Here is a 21,387-nt window from a genome sequence, read left to right as displayed (position 1 = left end):
AAAAGGAATACACTGCTAGGAACCTGGGTTCGCGGCGGGAACGCGGCGAATGCTATCGCTGCGGCTTTGCTAGTTACCTGATACGAGATTGCCTGTATCTTGATACCCGTCCTGTTCAACTTCAAGTTATTATTATTACAACTAGTCCTACGAGAACCAGCCCTATACCGAACAGTCTTTTGAGGGGCCGAGTCTCTATCCGTTCCCTATCTCGCTCTCCTTTTCGCTCGCCGACTAGCTCAATCAATTCGGGAAATGGGATACGCCTGATCTAAACTGTAATTAGGATGATTCTCTACATACCCTCTGTTTATTTGCTACTACTATTTATGGTTTTCCTTTAGAAAATAAACTAAATAATCGTGCGGATCTGATGATTCTATTTGTCATCCTACTCTTGGAAAAAGATATCCTTCCGATATATGCTATAATCGATAGCGGATACAAAGGAATTGCCTTCGCAAATCGAAGTTGGATGTCTTTCTAGAAAATACTAGTACACTAATTGTCTACGGCGTTCGAAGTTATAGGATTCGATGGAAACATTCTACCCGACAATCGAGTTACCTCCTACATCCGAGTAGGATTTAGAATCAACGATTATATCGAGAAGAAGATCGTTTTGTATGTAACCGAGCTAGCTTATTATTCTATTGTGCTAAGGATAGTTTGGCTTAAGAAACACAACCCCCATATCGACTTCGCGACAAACTCGTTTCAGTTCGATAACTCGTTTTGCTATGAATTTTGTAACACTCTATCCCGCCCGTTTTGCATAAAAACTCTGCTAGATGTTCCTCCAAAAGCCTGATCTGTACACCTGCCTGTCTACCCCGAAGGGTTAAAGAATAAGGATATAGCCGTGATTTCCCTGAGAGTCTATTCAACTTATGCTTGCTGGAAATATAAAATGTTCCAGATATTGATTGAACAAATCGATGATATTCTAAATAAGAAAAAGAAGGTATTTGATCCCAAGATTTATTACCCGAATTCCGAAATTGGAAAGATATCTTTTCCTCAAAGAACACAGAGAAGCTACCCCCTCATTGATTGTACGACTATGAGATCCGTCTTAAAGAAAAAGCTGTTCCTCCTTTCAGCACCTTGTACTCCATGTCCCGCCCTGAATTAGAAACCCTAAAAGAATAGCTGGAAAAGAATCTTAAAAAAGAGTTCATCCGGCCAAGCTCCTCCCCCACCGCTTCCCCTGTTTTGTTTGTTAAGAAGGCCGATGGAGGCCTCCGATTTTGTATAGATTACCGCACTTTGAATAACTTGTTGGTCAAGGATTGATATCCCTTGCCATTAATGAAAGAATTTTTGAACAATCTGAAAGGAATGAAGTATTTCAGTAAAATCGATATCATCTCTGCCTTCAACAATATAAGAGTAAAAGAAGGGCAGGAATACCTGATTGTGTTCCGTATCCGATTTGGACTGTTCGAATCCTTAGTTATACCGTTCAAACTGACAGGGGCCCCCACAACCTTCCAAAGGTTTATCAATGATTCTCTATGGGGATATCTGGATATATTTTGCATTGTTTACCTAGACGATATTCTGATATACAGCCGAACTCGAGAGGAACATATCTGTTATATCCAGAAGGTCCTGTAAGCATTGAGGGAAGCCGGTTTGTTCGCTAAATTCGAAAAGTGCGAATTCCTGAAATCCGAAATCAAGTTCCTAGGCTTTATTGTAGGAAGCAATGGTATCCGAATGGATTTAGAGAAAATCCGAACAATCGTGGATTAGAAACTGCCTGCTAGCGTAACCGATGTCCAAGTATTCATTGGGTTTTCGAACTTTTACCGACGGTTTATTAGAGATTTTTCAAAAATTATCAACCCAATGGTAGACCTGACCAGAAAGAATGTTCTGTTTCTGTAGAGCCCTACCTGTCAAAAAGCGTTCGACCGATTGAAGCGAACGTTTATCGAAGTATTTGTTCTGGTTTTCTTTGATTGGGAAAAGGAAATGATTGTAGAAACCGATGCCTCCGATTATGTATCCACCGGAGTACTCTTCTAATACAACAATGATGGAATACTTAGACCTGTTGCATTCTTCTCTAAAAAACACTTGGTAGCTAAATGCAACTACGAGATTTACGATAAAGAACTACTAGCTATTATCCATTGCTTCAAAGAATAACATCCCAAGTTGGAAGGCGCTGCATTACCAATTCAAGTGATTACCGATTATAGGAATCTGGAATACTTTACTATAACGAAGTTATTGAATCGCTGTCAAGCCTGTTGGTCCGAATTTCTATCTCGATTTAATTTCCGAATCACCTATCGCCCCGGAAAGCTAGATGTCAAACCCGATGTGTTAACCAGAAGGTCAGAAGATCTCTTTAAGGAGAGAAATGAACGCCTCCTGTACCAAAGCCGTACTATCCTGAAACGAGAGAATCTGGATCCCGACCTGTTTTCCTGCTGCTATTACCCTAATCGAATTTAAGATTGCTAAGAGAGTATGCTTTGCTGTAATTATTTGTAGTTAGAGAACCCCGATTTTACTGATACTATCAACCACTTGGATTCCGATGATACCGTAACTTTACCAGAAAATGGCAAAGTTATAGAGCCTGCAATTCCACGTGCCATATTTATACCCAATTCTGCGATACAACTAGAGGACCCAGAAAACCCTTTAAACCTTCCTGCCGACCTGCTTACCCTGTTCCACGAAGGCTACCAAGCCGATCCTATACCCGAATCTGTCCTGAAATCTCTATGAGAGGGATCCTCGAAACACTTGAAAATCACTCTTGCTGAGTGTATCGAAAACAACAATCTGCTGTATTACCAAGGGAAACTATATGTTTCCGACCATGATCTCCTGAAAACCTACCTGCTCCGCCTGTATTACGAATTGCCCGCTGCTGGTTACCTGCATTGTACCCGAACCTTCGAATTACTGTCCCGAAATTACTATTGGCCTGGATACTATGATTATGTTACACAGTGGGTCTATAACTGCTATAGTTGCCACCGTGCTGTCCCGAATCGCAGAGGCTAGGAGGGAGTTCTCTGTCTGCTTCTGATTCGCAGAGAGCTTGGTAAGATATCTCAATAGATTTCATTATGCATCTGTCCGAAAGTATCGGTTTCGATGCTATTATGGTAGTAGTCGATCGATTGACAAAAATGAAACATTTCTTGTCTTGTTATGGTACCTGCAACTCTGAAAAGATCGCCCGCCTGTTCCAGAAGAATATCTGGAAGCTCCACGGCTTATCCCTAACCATTATATCTGATTGTGGAGCTCAATTCGTCTCTGAATTCTGGAAATATATTTACAAGCGTTTGGGTGTAACCGTTAAGCTTTTAATCGCTTATTATCCTGAAACTGATGGATAAACTGAGAGGGCTAATGTGATACTGGAACAATACTTCCGGTCATATATAGCCTACCTGCAAGATGACTGGGCAGAGTGGCTCCCATTTGCCGAATTCTTTATTAACAATGCCTGATCCGAAAGTACCCGAATGATCCTGTTTTTTTTGAATTATGGGTTCCATTTCTGTCTGGGCTTCGAGCCTGTATCGTCCCAGAGTAACTGTTCTGCTGTATGAGATGCCGAAGAATTCGTCGCTAAAATGGAAGCTATCTCCTTACACCTACAGACTGAACTAACTGCTAGTCAAGCCCGATACTCGAAGAATACCGATGCCTACTGTTCCCCTGCCTGTAGATACCTGCCCGGTGATCTGGTCTGGCTGAATACCAGAAATATCAAGATCCTGCGCCCACAGAAGAAGCTCGATTGGAAGAACCTCGGGCCCTTCAAAATCCTGAACCCGATAAACCCCTATACCTATAAACTGGAGCTCCCGGCCTCGATGAAGATTCATCCTGTTTTCCACATCAACCTGCTATATCCTGCACACGATGATTCTATTCCTAGACAGTATAATCCGCCACCACCCCCTGTAGAAGTAAACAGCCTCGAGCGTTTTGAGGTTACCAAAATCCTGAACTCCCGCTGGGAAAAAAAGATTGTAGAGAACCTCGCCTGAAATACACTGTCCGTTAGGTCGACTACAATACACCGATTGAAGAATCTACAAGCTACCTAGAAGACACACAAGAACTGATCCGCAACTTCCACCGTAAATACCCTGACAAACCCGGTCCCGCTTAACCGGGCTCTGCTTGTTTGTAGATTGTAAACCGTGACGTGCCGCTTCGATAGAGCTTGACTCTTAAAAAAGGGGTAATGTCACGGTGTGAGCTCACGTGATATGCTGGTCCTATCGGAGAGGACCGAAAGGAGCGCTCGCACCGGAGCGCAAGCGAGCTAGGGCCCGATCGGGCTAGCTCGCTGTAAGAATTCCGTATATCTTCAACTCAGAAGATCCTGTATTGTAGCTCTTTGAGCTACGTCTTAATCCTCAATCTGAACCTATTACCCGAATCAGTATAGCCTTGCCAGATTAGGGCAAAGTTATTAGAACCCTATCCAGCCCGCCTGCCCCGTGATAATATATCTTTTTTAAAGATTTTGATTTTATATTAATAAAAGCTTTTATTACAATTCTTTCAATTTGATTTAAACCTTTGCCTTTCTCTTATATCTTTATGATTTATTCTCTTTATTATATAAACCTCTACCTCTCTCTTAATTATATAGACCTCTACCTTTTTTCTTGTACTTTTATGTATTCCTTTTTGCTAATAATTTCTAATTCAGGTACGAACCCGGGCTTATAACCTATTTTAAGTATAACTCTCTACAAAGAATAAGATAAAAAGCATAGGATAGAAAGTGATGATATTAGGAGGATTAGTATACTAAGTATATTCTTCCATTTCCGAAAGGAAAAGCTCTATATAGAACAAAGCTCTTACTAATACTAATTGGGGCTAGCTCCCCCTGCTCCATGATCACGTGAACCACACCTTTCAACAGTATATAAATTTTTATCAAATTATATTATATATTGATAGAGATATTAATAGGCCTAAAAAGTGATTTTTGGTATGAAAGGGTGGCTCAAAACCCTGGTGGCTCGAAAGTAGGGTAATCGACTTACCTAAATCGTAACATTCCCAGCACCCATTCCAAGATCCATCTCGCATAGCTGAAACCCATTTTTCATTTTCACACGCAAATGCTCAACCAATTGTAGAATAAAATTGCAATGTATGTGCTTGTATTCAGAGTCCAGCATCGCTATGTAACATAATCTCGACTTGACATTAATAACCTAAAGTCACAGCGCTCTCTCCAACTTTCTCATCACATGCTCCATTATTAAACCCCCGCAACAAAATACACACCAAAACAAACACTACTCAACCATAATATCATCATCATCTTTCGTGAGATCAACAACGACCGCTGCAGCAGGAATTGGCTGTCCGGTATGCGATGTAGAGACTTGACCACTGTCAGTTCTTTGGCCTAAACCAGGGCTGTCAGTTACGTTCATCGGGGTACCATAAGCATTCCTAGCAACAGGTTCAGGTCTCGATGGCAGACCATTCATACCAGTTCCGTGAGAGATAGTGGGATTATGGATACTAGACTGGCAGTTTATAGGCCCATTTGTATCTACCCTACTGTTTCCAGGCATGAGCCTAGCATTGTCTTCAAGCCTGATACCCCAGTTTGCTATGGGGCCACCGCTACTACCCGGCCCAGGCAGTGAACCGACTGCTGACAACATAATAAGGTTGCCTGAGAAGTTTTCTGCTGGCTCAGGATTAGGTGCATTCCTGTCGAAATTCAGCGTAAAGCATTCTTCGAGCGCTTTGAAATCTCCAAGATGTTTAGTTTCCTCAATGCCGAGTTTGCCGCCATTTCTAGCAAGTTCCATGGTATCTGTTTCACTTGCCACAAGAGCTACATACTCTCGCTGTAGTCGCTCGACTTTCTGTTCTTTTTCCAGAAGTTCGGCTTTCAGCGCAAAGATCTCTTTTTGGAGCTTATCCTGATTACTCGCATTGTCCTTTCTCATAGCGTTGATAGCATCGAGCCTACGGACCATAATTGGCCTACCAGATGCCTTCCGGTCAACCTCCAAACAGTATTCGATCTTCTCTTTCCAGAGTTCAAACTTCGGAACGAAAATATCGTCTCGAAATATGTGTGCGATTTCCAGAGCATCTTCAATCATTGCCTTAATACTATCGATTGCGACCTGTGTAAGTCTATGTACCGCAAGATGGCGTATCCCAGTCACCCTTTGAAAGAGGGAGCCAAGAGAAGAACGTGCTTCACGACCAATGGCTTCAACTGGTATCTGACACTCGTTCATTGCGCCCCACCATAAGTTCAACTCTACATTTTCGGGACATTCCCATGTGTTCGCAAGCAGCATCTTAGGAAGCCACTTTTGTACAAATCGATAGCACATAGACTCTAATGCAGTTTGCAAAGATCGAAGTATTGTTATCTGAAGTATGAAGGGCAGACAAGGGAGATTCGGATTTCGCTGGGAATAGTGACCATGAGGATTGGTTTTGTGTTTTGGACGGACTAGAATAAAATCGTTCAGATTAGCCTCATACAAAGAGATTTTGAATCAGGGGGGAAATGAATTCCTACCCCGCGAATGTAAGCTTCTTTCAGAATAGTGGACTCTTTTTGATGCTCTTGATCCATAATATTCAGGTATTTGGCCTCGACCTGATTTAGCATCCTTGCATTGAGGTTTTGTATGATGAAGTTGATCTGGTCTAGTTGGTGCAACAGACGAATCTGGACGGCAGAGAACGACCTTTTGGACAGTTTTTCCATCCTTGTTTGTCTTTGAGATCTTCCCCCCTTGAACTCTTGGGTTGGATCTTATTGCCCTTTTATCCACAAACCCTTCAACTGGTGTCAAGTTATCCGCTCTACCAGGTTGCTTCTCATCGGATTGCTGTAAAATTTATGATTAACAAAAGGTACTTTGCCATTGAATGGACATTGGTCAAACAACACCAACCTTTGCATTATTGAAGAGTTGTCTGTCAACACTCTCCTGATCATTATCGCCGTTGCTAGATTCTTCAGAAGATCCATCATTTGAAGAAATTTCAATGATTTCTGTAAAGGTGATAGCAGTTTTTGGAGCAGCTGCAGCTTCATTCAGAATACTTGTGTGACGAACTCGTTGTTTAACAGTATCGTTTGTGTTTTGCATTATCGTGTCCATGATTGCAGTTGTTCCCAAAAGTCGAAGTCGAGGTTGAAATTCAGGTTAGAAATTGAGTTCAGTTGTGGAAGAGAATAAATAAACAATAACCCATATTGGCGAAATGGTTGTTGTGGGAAGTCGGGATATGGAAATCGGAGTACGGAAATCGGGACTCGGAAGTAATGAGGTTGGTATGGTCCGAAATGGACATAATATTCACTTTCTTGTTGAATTTCTCCTTCCTATCCCGTGATACCTTCTACTGCGGCCTATCAAGGAAAGAGTGAATGGGCAAAGGAATAAAATGAGATAAAGATTCATTAGCTGGAGACTGTTTATATGAATAAGATGTAAAAATCGTAAAAAAATTACTTTGCTTCAAACTGATAAATACCTTAATTATATATATATAATAAACTGCTTATGAAAGATAAATTTACTGTACTCACTCCCATCAGTAAGAGAAACTCTTCATTGCTGCAAAACATTCTTTCCATCACAGACCTGACTTCTGAACGATGAACTTGTTATGGGCATAGAAACATGAATTAGAATAGACTCTGTTTCTGTCTGCTACTATTGCATCACACAGATTCCTGTTAGATCTACTGAAGCTCACCACTGATCTTTGATCAGATTCACTACTCACGAAGCTTAGTGTTATTTGCCCCCAATCTCTACAACCCTTCAGTCTAATCTCTTGTCTGTTTCATCTTTCAACTCTCCCATAATTCAATATTCCACACCTGAGCCCAAAATTTCTTCATTTGCAATACTGGTAGTGAGACTACTGAGGCTGCTATAAGTTCTGCTAGGAAGACTTGAAAGGTTGTTGATCCATCAAGTGCCAAAACACAAATCGATTTTATCCAATCATTTGATCCATGGATGGTTAGGAGCTTTCTCATGACTAGTGGTTTGTACCTTTCGATTCTTGAACAATATATAGAGTCTATATGATTATTGCCATGCCTGTCATGTAATGCTAGATAAAGGGTCTATCTACACGACATGAACAGGATTTTGTGGACAATCATACAATCATCAAAGCAGCTGACTTGATTCAACACCCAGTGTCATACTTGAAGTGGAAGCTGTGAAGACGATCATATTACCAATCAGTACCCAATACATCAAATGGATTTGTTGGCTTTTTGTTTGCTGTGCCAGTCCGATTCGAGTTGTCCCGCTTCCGTTTCTTCTTTTGCTTAATTGCTTCCGCAGAAGTGGCAGTGGATATTCCAATCCCCTGACTTAAATCTCCAAGAATCGTTTCTTTCATCGTCCGTAAGCTGGAGTCCATTTTTTCGAACCCGTTGAGATCACTGAGACATGGCAGGTCTTGAAGCATGTCATTTAGTTGCGACAGTGGTAAAGGGACTGAGTTACGGCCACCAATCAGGGTCAAAAAGCTTATCATCTGCTTCAAAATTCTGAAAGAGTAATGAGATCCTTGGATTTGGGCAATGACATGTATCATATCCCAATCCCACTCACTTGTCTTGCGGATACTGTCACCTGGGTCTGAGATTTGGAGTCCAGCCAAAACCTTTCTGCCCATGCCTACTTTGTCAATCGACTCTGACCACTGGCATCTTGTGTAAATGAGATTGAGGTCCAGTGATTAGCAGCGTCATGTCCCTTGACCTTGGACCGTGTCTCGCGAAGGAAATTTATAACTTCAGTGCAAGCCTCTGAAATATCTGAAGCACCTGGAATTGCCCACTCCCTCCCGCGCGAAGCATTTGCTTGTCGTTTATTCTCAAAAACGGAGGTCCTCCTCTCTTCGACTGGAAGTACGAGATTGATGCAACCATATGCCAGTTGTCGGATAGATGTGGACATCTCCCAAGCATTGGTTCGAGATGGGGAATCAATGAGAAATGGAAGAAAAATGTTGATGTTATTTGCACCATCCTGGGAGCCGCTTGAAGATTGGGAAAGGCCAAGGCATTTCATAAAATAAGGAAACTGAAGAACATACTCACAAATACGAGGATCAAGAACTTGCAGAGCAGTCTTCACTACAGAAGGTTTGAGCAGCTCCGAACTGAGAGTGGCTACATCAATATCCACTGGCAAATACTCCTTGACAAAGTCTTTATACGTTTTTTGGTGCTGATTGATGGCTGTTAACGCAATTGCTTGTTTCAGTAACTTCGAAAAGCTACCATGACAATCCATGAAAATCTCAAAAGCAAGAGCACGAATACCATATGAAGGTGGAAGGCCTAATCGCTTGATGATGGATCCAGCATGGAATATTTGGGACTGTAGCATCCATGCATCGGCCTTGGATGAAACTTCAACATCTTGAAAGAAGCTCACAGAACTGTCGGTGCCAATTTCATGAACGAGAAGATCAGAATCGCCAGTGAGAATGATTCCACCATATCGGCTAACATAGCTGGCACAATATGTATCTGCTTCCCCGGGAACAATCGTGACGAGATGTTTGTATTTGTTAGAGGTTTGTAAAGCTTCAATTATTGCAGGAACGAGAAAGGATGACGCTGGAAGTTTTGTGAAGTTGGGACGCTGGGGGGAAAATGCGAAAGGAAATGATGTAGGTATAGTTTGGTTTGTCGATGAAAGTCGGTACCTCAAACCAGACGCATATTCTTTGTGATATTTTTCTAGTTGCTGTGTATTTCGATTACGCCTTTGGTAACGAACATCTAATTTGGCTGGGGGTAGATATCCATCAAAGTATATCCTTTTCCTGCTTCGAGTTAACACAACGAAGAGAAGCCTATGATCCCGTTGAACTCACACAACAGCATCACTCCTTTCTAGGCCATCCAGCCATGCCAATACAGTATCTCCAATCTCTTTATACGACGGATTTGCTTCAAAGTAGTTTCCCGCAGACTTTTTGGTACCTAAACATATATGATAGATATGATATGCTAAACCTGGACCGTCGATTACTACATCTTTGCCCTTGAACGAATCGAGAGTTGCATAAGGACGGAGGAATGTTATTAGATGTGGAATTCCCATTGCTTTAATGGCGACAACAATGATTGTACATTTGTGATGTTTGGTTGTATTAATTGATTGACAGATCTGGCTCAAGATGCTTGTAATGAGTGAAGTGAGTCCTGTTCAGAGTGAGGTTTGCGTGAAGGAATGATAAATTTTGGTGAAGGGATGGACAAACATTTGATTTCATGGTCATTGATTGATTCCCCAAATTTCAGCCCAAACCCCCGCTAGCGCAATCAACCCCACTACATATCCTGGATCTCTCGCCAAAACTTTTTCTTTTCTTCTTGACATTGGAAAAGCATCTTCAACCAAAAGAAAAACATCAACCAAGATGCGCAATACACTCATCTTCGCCGGCAGTTCATGTCCAAAGCTCACAGATCAAATATGTACGAACTTGGGAATGGCTTCGGCCCCAGTCGAGCTTACTCAGTTCGCAAATGTACTGTTTCTCAACTCCCAGAGAAGCAAGCTATTCAGCTAATAAATTCTAGGGGGAGACAAGCGTCAAGATCATGACGAGCATTCGCGAGAAGGATGTATTCGTCGTTCAATCGGGTAGTTCTAAGATAAATGATAGTATCATGGAGCTTTTGATCATGATATCTGCTTGTAAAGGAGGGTCCGCGAACAAAATCACAGGTTCGTGCGCCGAATTCCATTTTTTTACCATCGCAAGACTTAATTGCTAACTTCTACAGCTGTTCTGCCATACTTCCCATATAGTAGACAGTCAAAAAAGAAGTCACATCGAGGAGCCATCACTGCTCGTATGCTCGCAAATCTTCTACATGTTGCCGGAATTAACCATGTCATTACCGTCGATCTCCACGCTTCACAAATGCAAGGCTTCTTCAAATGTCCCGTCGATAATCTTCACGCGGAACCATTGATCGCACGTTGGATTCGGCGCAATGTGCAGGAGTGGAATGAGGCTGTTTGCGTTTCCAAGAATGCTGGTGGCACCAAAAGAGTAACATCTCTAGCAGATGCTCTGAAACTCAATTTCGGAATGGTCACAACAGACAGAAGACGAACTCCCGCGAATATGTCAATGAGTATGATCATGAACCAAATTGAAAACTCTACAGGCGAAGATTTTCATGCAGATATCAATAAGCTACATATTGGCGCATCTCCTGCAGCGGAAGAAGAGACGGCAGAAGAGCCCAAACATGACGGAGAAGCAGACCCTACCTCTTCAATGTTATTGGACGGTGATTCTGTCTCACATCAGACAAGAGCCCGTCAAGACAGCCACCCTTCTCCACCACAACGTCTGCACAATGCGCCATCGGCCATCAGATCTGGGCATCGAAATTCTGTTGGAGCATCTTCGCCTTTGATACGAGCACATACTACCCCCGCACCAAGATCTACACCTGTCGATGAAGCGATAGAAGCACAATATACTGATGAGCGTGCCCGAGAGGTCACCCATGGTCGATTGGTTCAAGGTCACATCGTTTCAGATGACTATCCTTCGCCTACACAATCCGCGATGTCATCTTCATTAATTCTCGAACGTCCTGAAGATGACCCCATGTCCATCTCTATGGCATCTTCAATCTTTAATCCTGAGCCACACGCACTCGGCGGAACAGCAGACGCTGCTGGTGATGCATCAGATGAGGAAGAAGAAGGCTTTAAAGACCCAGGTCTCGAACAGATGATTACATTAGTAGGAGATGTTCGGAACCGCACCGTCTTCATCGTTGATGATATGATTGACAAAGCTGGCAGCTGGATCGCCGCAGCTGAAACAGTCGTCAAACGTGGTGGTGCCAAAAAGGTCTATTGTATTGCTACGCACGGCCTCTTCGGAGGAGATGCCCTTGAAGAACTCCAAAACTGTGATTGTATCGACACCATTGTCGTTACAAACTCATTCCCTATCCCGCCAGAGAAAGCAAAAGATGCAAAGAAGTTGCAAATCTTAGATTTATCAAAGTTACTCTCCGAGGCCATTAGAAGGAATCATTATGGAGAATCAATTTCTGCTCTTTTTACACATTCTAGCGATTAGATTTCTGGTTTACGATCGTATGATTAATATCAAAATCAATCTGCAATTTGCTATATTCGAATATTTATACCCATAGCGTGGCGTACGGTAGCGGAAAGACGGAGAGGATTATGACTGAATAAATTGCTATTTAGCAAACGGAACGGAATTGCATTTTCTTGGAAAGAGAATTAACGGCGGCGCAAATTCATAGAACCAGGTGTTCTCCATAGTCTCGATCTGAGTCTTCCAGGTGCAGTGATACATTTTGATATTATCATCCTAAGTATATCTCCTTTTTTCTCGTCCTTCGTCCCGATTTTCTTCTCTCGCGTTCATTCCGAAGTGTTGATACTTAACCTACACGGAGATGTTTCCAACTTTTCATCCAAGTTTCCCTACATCTTTTGCGTTATCGTCTTTCTTATTCCCTCTATTTTTTTGATAGACACTATACCCAGCGATGCGATCTATAGTGATCGCAGGGGCATACCTTTCCTTTAGAAAGATGTCCTTAACGGAGCGTTGGTAGATTAAACACAACCTTGATATATCTATAGTTGCGTTTGTGACTGGTATGGATAGGCGATACTTGAAGGTGCTTTATTGAATATGATTGATAAAGGGCCGGATTTATTTCGGACATGTGGCTATTTGTGTGCAATGGATATTGCGTTGGGGATCAGATGGAACTAGAGGGCAGTATGAATTTGGTAGATGGATACATGTGAGGATTTACGAGAAATGTCACAAAATAAAAATATCGATATGAATCTGATTGCCACATACACATCATTATTAATAGAGCATCGAAGTTAAACAGTGTAAATGCATGTAAATCTAATTACATTCTACAGTATATATAGTTGCTTGTTTACAACATTGTGCAGTGCCATGCCTCATCTGAGTTTTGTGCATGCAATACTACCCTTCCACTAAGCTCCAGGACGGGAATAGTCTAATGCCTCCACCCTCTTCCATACTTCTCTCACTACACGCTCTTGCTGCTGTCTTCCTGTTTCGTTGGGTGTATCGCCTGCTGGTCTAGAGATGCACAAGGTAGGTTAGTACTGGCACTCTTTTTGCTACATTGTTGGAATAGAGGGGGGATGGCGATGGATTTTTAGGGCGCAATGAGAGAGTGAACATACCTAATAGCTAGGTACAATCGACTGCCCAATTTAACTTCTTGGATAGGATCAGTCTCAGGGTTGGCAGGAGGATTCGCGGTGGTTATTAAACCGCCGGCTTCGCGGAGAATGCAAATGCCTGCTGCTACGTCCCTGGAGTGTGTATTAGTTGATAAACAAAGTAGATAATCAAATAGAATGAATAAACGAACCATTCCCAACAACCGCCTTCCCACCAAATATCGAAAGCTCCAGTTGCTGTGTATGCTAAATCCATCGTTGCACTAGATGTCATAGAAGTGTTAGTATTTTGATTTCTCGTCCTATCATGTCACAAGAGATAAAGATGAGAAGAAAGGACTCACCTCCCCAAACTCCTAACCCCATGAACCATTCCTCCTTTTCCGCCTCTTCCCCCGATCTCAGTAGCCAGATTTACAAAACTATTAATCTTCTTTCTCAAATTTCCTCCCTCGATATCCCTCCTATCCTTCCCCCACTCACAACTAAACGTACACCCCTTCGGCGCTTCTTGTCCCAGAGGCTTTCCTTTTACATATGGTAACTTCCTCTTCCTCTTCAAACTTCCGGAGCCGAAACTAGAGCCCCCCGATGGAATCTCATCACTAGCCCCTACATGGTCGTTTTCCCATGCGCCGTGTCCGGCTAAAGCAGAATAAGAGACATCGAGAATTGGAGCGTAGATGACTCCAATGATGGGGATACCGTTGATACAAAAGGCGATGGAGATACAGAACATAGGGAATAAGTGTGTGTAATTTACTGTTCCGTCGAGAGGGTCGACGATCCAGGTTGGGGAGTCATCAACAAGGTATTGTTTGGAGGAACCGGAGGAATAGGTTTCTTCTCCGATGAATCTGGGGATTGTGAGCTACGTTTTGTGAATGAAGGGGACAGTATATACTTATGTGAAGGATATCGACTTGATATCTCATGCTTAACAAATGCTTCAACATCTATTCATTTCACGTGATCAGTATATCTCTTTTCAATCCTACCATCCTGACGCATCAGATAGACGTATCTTCCCCCCTCAATACCCAGCGGAAAAAACCCAAGACATACCCAAATCAGTCTGTGTAACAATGTCCACCGCATTCATTTTTTCTTCCTGCTTCCCCCCTTCATCCCCTTCACATCTCTTCTCTACCCCGTCCATCAACATTTTGCCCGCTCTCCTCCCCAGGTCCAACGCAAACGCGTAGATCTTCTGGAGTTCTGCATCTGATATCTTATCGGCCATTTTGATGTTTGTTAACCTCTGTGTATCATCAATTGGTGTATGAAATGCACCGGAGGGAACTTGTTATTGGATGGCTCACAATACAGAGGCTCAGATATGAGTAGGCAGGCCCGCGGATGAGTAAGACTTGATAGATAGTGGGGTTGTATCAGAAAGGATTGGATTGGAGGCCGATGATAGGCGTGGTGAAGCGTAGTGGGGTTGTATGGTGGGGGATTTTTATGCTGATTGAATAAATATCGAGAGGCCCGTCGATCGAGGATGTTTGTTTGTCTGGAGATTTACAAATACAATTCGGATCCGAATAGGAAGTTTGATTCCACGAGGAAGTAAGAGTTCTGGAACCTACTTACCGCATACATATTGTTTTCCCCGCTAAAACCATCAATTATTCAACTTTTAAAACCCCTGTTTAATAGTTATATTCTTATATAAGAAATCTAATAAAATAATCAAGTGATTTATATCTATTCAAATTATTATAAAAAATAGCCAATTTATTTTTCTCTAATTTATTTATAAAGTTATAAGGTATTGAAGCCAAAATTCATAAAATTTTCGAAAAAATCGCTTATTTTGTATAGGAAAAGTATTACAAGTTAAAAATATCAATTTTTTCAATTTCAAATTTATATAGTTTTTTAACAAAATATTAAAAAATAAAATATTCAATTTTTTTTTAATTAATTTATAATATGATTTATATATAATTTAGTTTTCGAAATGAAATATTTTGAATTGAAAACGCTATTAAATTTTTTTAATTTGTATGGGAAAACGCCATTTTTGCAGGGATTTTGTCACAAAACAATATGGGGTGCGGTGAGTAGGTTCCAGAACTCTTACATATGGTTTTCACTTAGGAAGTTTGGCGAGAAAGAAATATGGACGTTCCAAATTGAGTTAGTTCATTGCTTGAGTATAATCTATCTTAATCTTACATACAGCCCATGCAACCATTTATATTCTAACCACAAAGTCATATCACGTTTCTAAATAGCCAAAATCGTCACACTTAATCGTGACGTCTCTCGGACTTGAGTCCTACACATACATTTAATTTGGACATCACGAACTCGCGTGCTTCGCCCTGTCATTCGCCAATTTCTCCAAAACAACAGTCCTTACCTCCTTTACCGGTAACTGCTCAAGCTCAACTCCCAACCAAACTTTATCTTGCTCCAACCCCTGGTTAATCATCGCTTCTACACCTCCTACTACCTGCCATCCAGCTTTTGTAGCTAGTGCTGCAATCTGTGTATCCGGACTTGGATGATAACACATTTCCAAAATTACTCCCTTTTCTCCCTCTTTTCCCAAGAATTCTATAATGATTCCTCGCGCTCTATGTTCATCGTCGGATATTGGTGTAAAATCTGGAATGGCGGAGACGATTACTGTCGGTGCTGCTAATGACTTCGCTTGTTCTACCGATTCGATATACAATAAATTGTCTCCGAATCCGTTACTGCTGCACTCTGCAATCACAGCGTCGCACTCGGATTTATCCCGATTGACCATGTATACGGTCTCGCAGCCGAGGAATTTCTTCAATGCGTAGAAGGCTGCTCGACAGGTTCCTCCACCTCCGATAACCATACCTGCCGAGCCTTTTATACTTGATATTGTTGCTGCTGATGCGTTCTGAAGGATAGCTTCGCGGACACCAATACAATCGGTGTTTGTTCCACAAAGAATCTTCTCGCCAGAAGGAGATGTGCGGTGGTAGATAGTATTAATGGCACCAATGGCAGCGCCCTCTGGTGTAAGCTGGTCGAGGTATGGGATGATGGCTACTTTGAAGGGCATGGTTACGGAAGCGCCGAGAAATTTGGGGTCTTTGGTGAGTTCGATACAATCTTTGAGGGTTTGAGTTTCATATAGATATTGGAGGTAGTTGAGGTTTAGTGAGCGGAAGATTGTGCCATGGACTTGTGAGGGAATCATTTGTTAGCTGAAGATCTAGTAGGGAGAGGATGGGGGGCATTGGGAAAGTTCTTGTAGATGTGCATAGAGCGTGAAATTTCCAAAGGATGGGTATGCTCTCTCAAACGCAGCAAGCTCTGGTGATTTGAGGCATGTCCCCATGGGAGTGATTCTGGATGATGAATAGCTATGAAGCAGATGATGTGGTGGAAGGCTCAAGGATTTGAACTCACATAGAGGAGAGAGAGAATGGGCAATTGGATACCCAAACAGGTATGCAACTCGATCCAGGTGGGAGATTTCCGGGGGCGGGGTCTGCATCATTGTGGAGGGAATGGTGGCGTCAACGGTGCTGGTAATTGTTTGTGACATAGCTGCAGTAAAACTTAATATTCAATAAACTGTTGCAACTCGAATCGTGTATCCAAAAAGAGATGAATTCTAATATGAGTAAGGTTATAATGGATTGGAGTTGTGAACGATGAGGAGACGAATGGGAGCGGAAAAGTTATTTCGAGAGGTAACCGAGGAAATGGAGCTTCTGAAATCGTGGAGATATCTTGCTATCGGTGGAAGAGCAAAGATCAAACAAACAAGTCAATGGGAAAGGAATTGTCTTCTCTATGAGCCAAGTCTCAGGGTCTAATGGCATTAGCCCGTGAGCAATTTAATCAAACTTATACTTTGTCCAGCTAATTGGTTTGATGACAATTCCATACGTCTTGACCTGTAAGAAGCTTTGCAATGCGCGGAAATATATATACGCGTCGCAAAGTCACAATCTGGAGGGTTGAAGCAGAACCCCACCAAATTTTGTACATACAATGCACACTTTCATGCTTCTCATAGATTTGTTTTGGATGTTGTGAAATTAATGACCTATTCTTCGGTCAACCCGCAAATTTCTTTAGCCGTCCGTGAAGTTAAGACTAGGAATGATCCCACACGACGTGGGGTAGGGTTTGACTCAATTGAACCAATGATTAGCTAGAAGCCCCTTGTCGTGAAGATTTAAGCGACGGCACGGTACATTTCAGCGACAGGTTACTATTTGAGGTTAGCGTTTCCGAAATAATTGTTTCTTAGCTGCTCTTCCATTGCAATTTGGTCGGAGCTTCCAGTTTCTTGTCTCCGCTATCAACGTCTCAAAGGTTTAAGTAAAGCTATGGCTAAGAACCAAAGGCTTGCTTAAATGTCTTGGAGTGGCGGTGTTGGCTACAGAGGAGTGAATTCGTGAAAGAACAAGTGATTCAGAAAGCCATGGCATTCAGATATGTCGGGTAAATGTTTTGGGAGGTAAACATCTCAAGATACTGCCATATTGAAGTAAACAACGAAGAAATTGTTCTTTAGGTTGCAAGTTGCAGCACATAATCAATATTTCGGGGCAGCCAGATTGACTCGTGTTTTGTAAAGATTACCAGCCTCAACATTCCTTCCTTTCTTCATATTTAAATCAAATAGAACATTAATTTAAAGGGGTGAATTCCCCCCGCTGATTCCCCATGGGGAGAGCTACCATGGGAACCCTTTCCACGTGCTAACTAGGTCGATCACCGATCATGTTCGTCGATAGCACCCAGAAAAAAAATGGAAAAGGCCTTTCCCCTCAATTTTGATATTCTTTTCCGGGTCTCCCACACTCTCCCACACAAGATCATTCTCTCCATCAAGTTCTCCATCTAAGGAAGTAGTCTATACCAGAAGTAACCTAGTGAGATCTCAATAAACCAGCCAAATCCCAATCTTTAGCGCATGATGACCTTCAAATTCGCGCCTTCGCGCGCCAAATCTTCTCCCCCTTTCCTCCCCATGGCTTTCTGGATGAATGCGGAACCTAAGCTAGGTCCTCCCTCGTGTGCTATCTAAGCTTCCCCACCAACAACCAAAAAGTAAAGTCATTTTGACTTTTGTCAATAGCATTGGCATGCATTCGCCGCGCACGGAAGATAAAAACCTGCCAAGATACACACCAAAATGAACATGAATCTTTCATTCTACCCCAGAATACAATCCAGACTTCCTTGTCCAGTCCCAGGAAGACGGAGCCGTAAGCGTGGCCAAAAGCAAGTTCTGGATTGCCATCAAATTTTGAAGATCCACCATACCAAGTGTTATCTGGATTTTCTTCTTATAAAATGGGTGTTCCGTTACGAGTTGTCTTTTTCATCTCATCATCCTTACTCTCTTCTATCTCTTTCCATATAAACAACTTGATTGTCAAGAACATCTAGTGATCTTTGGCAATTTTATTAAAGTTGCGATATCACAATACTACATTGCAGTTGGGCGGGTCCAAGGGTTCAAGCTTGTGACTCACGTTACTTCGAAGAATTTTTTCTTCACGACGCCAAGGAATCTTGCGAAATCAGCAACTTCGAAATTTTGGAAGTATTGAAATAGAAGATCATTCAAGATGGGTCTTTTGACTTTGGTAGAAGGTATGATATTTTGAGAGTTCTTCAAAAGAGTAGCCATTGACATTCACCAGATCGGCCTACGCCAGCATGTGTCTACAATGCCCGCGTATACTTCTGCGCAACTGTGTAAGTGATCCCGTTCAATATGCATAGATTCATCAAACTAATCTGTTATACAGAGCTGCGTTTTGTGCAGTGATGATTGGATATGACTCCGCATTTATCGGAGGAACAATTGCTCTTCCATCTTTCAAGAGTGAATTCAATTGGTCACAATATTCAGCCGATGAAGCTCTCCTTATCTCCGAAAACATCGTCTCACTCTATCAAGCTGGTGCTTTCTTCGGAGCTCTCTTCGCTTATGCAGCTGGTCACTATTTGGGTCGTAAAATGGGTCTTCAAGTGTTCTCCGGTGTCTTCGTTGTTGGCGCTGGAATGATGTTGGGCGCCAATGGCGATAGAGGTCTTGGATTAATTTACGGTGGTAGAGTTTTGGCTGGTATTGGTGTTGGTGGCGCCTCCAATTTGGACTCCTATCTATATTTCTGAGCTTTCGCCTCCTGCTATCAGAGGACGCTTGGTCGGACTGTATGAGATGGGATGGCAAGTTGGTGGCGTTGTTGGCTTCTGGATCAACGTAAGTTCTTATCCCAGCACATTGACGCGATTTCGTTTATTGATATATGAACAGTATGGAGTCTCAACTACTATGCCCGCAAATCACAGACAGTGGATCATTCCCTTCGCCGTCCAATTGATCCCTGCCGGTCTCATGTTCGGCGGACTATTCATGATCAAAGAATCTCCAAGGTGGCTCATGAGCCGTGGTGATCGAGCAACCGCCCTCAAGAACCTCTGCTGGATCAGAAAACTTCCTTCAGATGATATTTACATGCTCGAGGAAGTATCCAGTATTGACGCTGCTCTCGAACAACAACAGGCCACTGTTGGACTCGGCTTTTGGCAACCTTTCAGAGCTCTCGGTAACGATCGCAAAGTCATGTACCGTTTTGCTCTCGGCTGCTCTCTCTTCTTCTGGCAAAACACATCTGGTATCAACGCCATCAACTACTACTCTCCTACCGTCTTCAAGGAGATCGGTGTTGTCGGTACAAATGCCTCGCTCCTCACCACAGGTATTTTTGGTGTCATCAAGGCAGTTGTCACACTCATTTGGCTTTTCTTCCTCATCGACAACTTTGGCCGTAGAAATCTCCTCATGTATGGTGCCTTTGCAGGAGCCATCTGTCTATACTACGTCGGCGCCTATATTGCCGTTGCAAACCCTTCTGCCAATCCTTCTACCACTCTTTCCGCAGGTGGTAAATCCGCCATGGCATTCTTTTACCTATGGACCGCTTCCTACACTCCCTCATGGAACGGTACCCCATGGGTCATCAACTCTGAGATGTTCCCCCAGCACGTCCGTACACTTGGTCAAGCATTCGCAGCCGCTAGCAACTGGTTCTTCAATTTCTTGGTTGCTCGTTTCACAGCACAAATGTTCAAAGCTATGGGATGGGGTGTTTTCATCTTCTTTGCTTCTTTGATGATATGCAGTATCGTATTTGTCTTCTTCCTAGTCCCTGAAACCAAGGGTATCCCATTGGAGAGTATGGATAGACTCTTCAGCTCCGAATTGAAGGCCAGACATGCCCATGGCGTTGTATTAAGAGAATTGAAGGAAGACGAAGAGGCGTTCAGAAGAAACGTAGAAGGAAGTGGAATTGGATTGGACAAGGAAGGAAACGAGAAGAGTGCTCAAGTCGAAGTTGTCTAAAATGGAACGGTATCTGGCCCGCTTTAAAGTAGGAAAATGGGAAACTCAAGAGGCTGAGCGGACTTGTGTTTGGTTTTTGGTGTTTATAGTGTTTTGGAGGCTGGCTTTTTGTTTTAGGGATCATCAGATGCACATCTTTGAGGGAGTGTTTCCATGATTACCGCTTAGCATTACCACACGCATATATGTATGCATTGATATTAATGAGTTTACGAGTATGATAATATCAAGAATTTAATTTTGATCAAGAAGATCATCGATGACTTAACGATGGTCCCCTTATATGTACTGTGATCGCATATTTTGGTGCCTTATCAGACCTTACCTTTGTTGTCGAAAAGTACGGAAACCCAGGAATCCAAATCATGAGCCACACCAATCTTGGTGAACAACTAAATCTGAATTTTCTCGATGTCCGAAGAGTTGTGGACACTTGACGACAGCGAGTAACAGGCAAGAAGGATTTGGCACCGTCATGAAGAATTTCAACTCTTTCCCGTCCTTAAGCATCTTCAACAAACTGCCTATCATCATACTACCCGATTGCTGATGATAGACCAGTGGGCGGAGGAGATCGATCGAGAACAATGGCTGGCTACGGTTAATTACGGTGGCTGTGGATGTATATCTTCAACTATTGGACAGGGCACAGATATTGTAGTTATGCAGTGGATCGAATTGTATGTCATAGTTTTACAACAAAATCATTCATGCCCGTCTGTTGTTCTTGAC

The 21,387-nt window shown here is 42.5% G+C and overlaps 6 protein-coding genes across 6 annotated transcripts; 2 read left to right on the top strand and 4 right to left on the bottom strand.

Annotated features, from left to right (window-relative positions):
- Window positions 1-5,306: 5,306 nt before the first annotated feature.
- EAF02_004445 (uncharacterized protein) lies at window positions 5,307-7,157 on the bottom strand (the record flags this gene model as incomplete). The annotated part of the gene is made up of 3 exons (XM_038900493.1): window positions 5,307-6,496; window positions 6,566-6,881; window positions 6,948-7,157. The coding sequence occupies 3 exons, from the start codon at window positions 7,155-7,157 to the stop codon at window positions 5,307-5,309; spliced, it is 1,716 nt and encodes a 571-aa protein (XP_038760200.1).
- A 1,093-nt stretch (window positions 7,158-8,250) lies between these two features.
- EAF02_004444 (uncharacterized protein) lies at window positions 8,251-10,142 on the bottom strand (the record flags this gene model as incomplete). Its single annotated transcript, XM_038900492.1, has 3 exons — window positions 8,251-8,650; window positions 8,707-9,861; window positions 9,913-10,142. The coding sequence occupies 3 exons, from the start codon at window positions 10,140-10,142 to the stop codon at window positions 8,251-8,253; spliced, it is 1,785 nt and encodes a 594-aa protein (XP_038760199.1).
- Window positions 10,143-10,461: 319 nt separating this feature from the next.
- On the top strand, window positions 10,462-12,427 carry EAF02_004443 (uncharacterized protein; the record flags this gene model as incomplete). Its single annotated transcript, XM_038900491.1, has 3 exons — window positions 10,462-10,572; window positions 10,625-10,772; window positions 10,832-12,427. 3 exons carry the CDS (start codon window positions 10,462-10,464, stop codon window positions 12,154-12,156), a joined length of 1,584 nt encoding a protein of 527 aa, XP_038760198.1. The 3' UTR covers window positions 12,157-12,427.
- Window positions 12,428-12,961: 534 nt separating this feature from the next.
- Window positions 12,962-14,715, bottom strand: EAF02_004442 (uncharacterized protein). Its single transcript, XM_038900490.1, has 6 exons — window positions 14,352-14,715; window positions 14,191-14,242; window positions 13,631-14,143; window positions 13,478-13,549; window positions 13,287-13,418; window positions 12,962-13,179 (listed from the first exon to the last, which is right to left on the bottom strand). Exons 1-6 carry the CDS (start codon window positions 14,527-14,529, stop codon window positions 13,071-13,073), a joined length of 1,056 nt encoding a protein of 351 aa, XP_038760197.1. The 5' UTR covers window positions 14,530-14,715; the 3' UTR covers window positions 12,962-13,070.
- Window positions 14,716-15,458: 743 nt separating this feature from the next.
- On the bottom strand, window positions 15,459-17,282 carry EAF02_004441 (uncharacterized protein). Its single transcript, XM_038900489.1, has 2 exons — window positions 16,689-17,282; window positions 15,459-16,460 (listed from the first exon to the last, which is right to left on the bottom strand). The coding sequence occupies exons 1-2, from the start codon at window positions 16,825-16,827 to the stop codon at window positions 15,598-15,600; spliced, it is 1,002 nt and encodes a 333-aa protein (XP_038760196.1). The 5' UTR covers window positions 16,828-17,282; the 3' UTR covers window positions 15,459-15,597.
- Window positions 17,283-18,871: 1,589 nt separating this feature from the next.
- Window positions 18,872-20,655, top strand: EAF02_004440 (uncharacterized protein; the record flags this gene model as incomplete). The annotated part of the gene is made up of 5 exons (XM_038900488.1): window positions 18,872-18,896; window positions 18,947-19,001; window positions 19,055-19,382; window positions 19,426-19,512; window positions 19,567-20,655. 5 exons carry the CDS (start codon window positions 18,872-18,874, stop codon window positions 20,653-20,655), a joined length of 1,584 nt encoding a protein of 527 aa, XP_038760195.1.
- Between the last annotated feature and the right edge of the window lie 732 nt (window positions 20,656-21,387).

Source organism: Botrytis sinoallii, assembly GCF_014898435.1.
Source record: "Botrytis sinoallii strain Bc 23 chromosome Unknown BSIN_006, whole genome shotgun sequence".
Classification (NCBI taxonomy): domain Eukaryota; kingdom Fungi; phylum Ascomycota; class Leotiomycetes; order Helotiales; family Sclerotiniaceae; genus Botrytis; species Botrytis sinoallii.
This window is presented reverse-complemented; position numbering and strand designations above follow the sequence as displayed.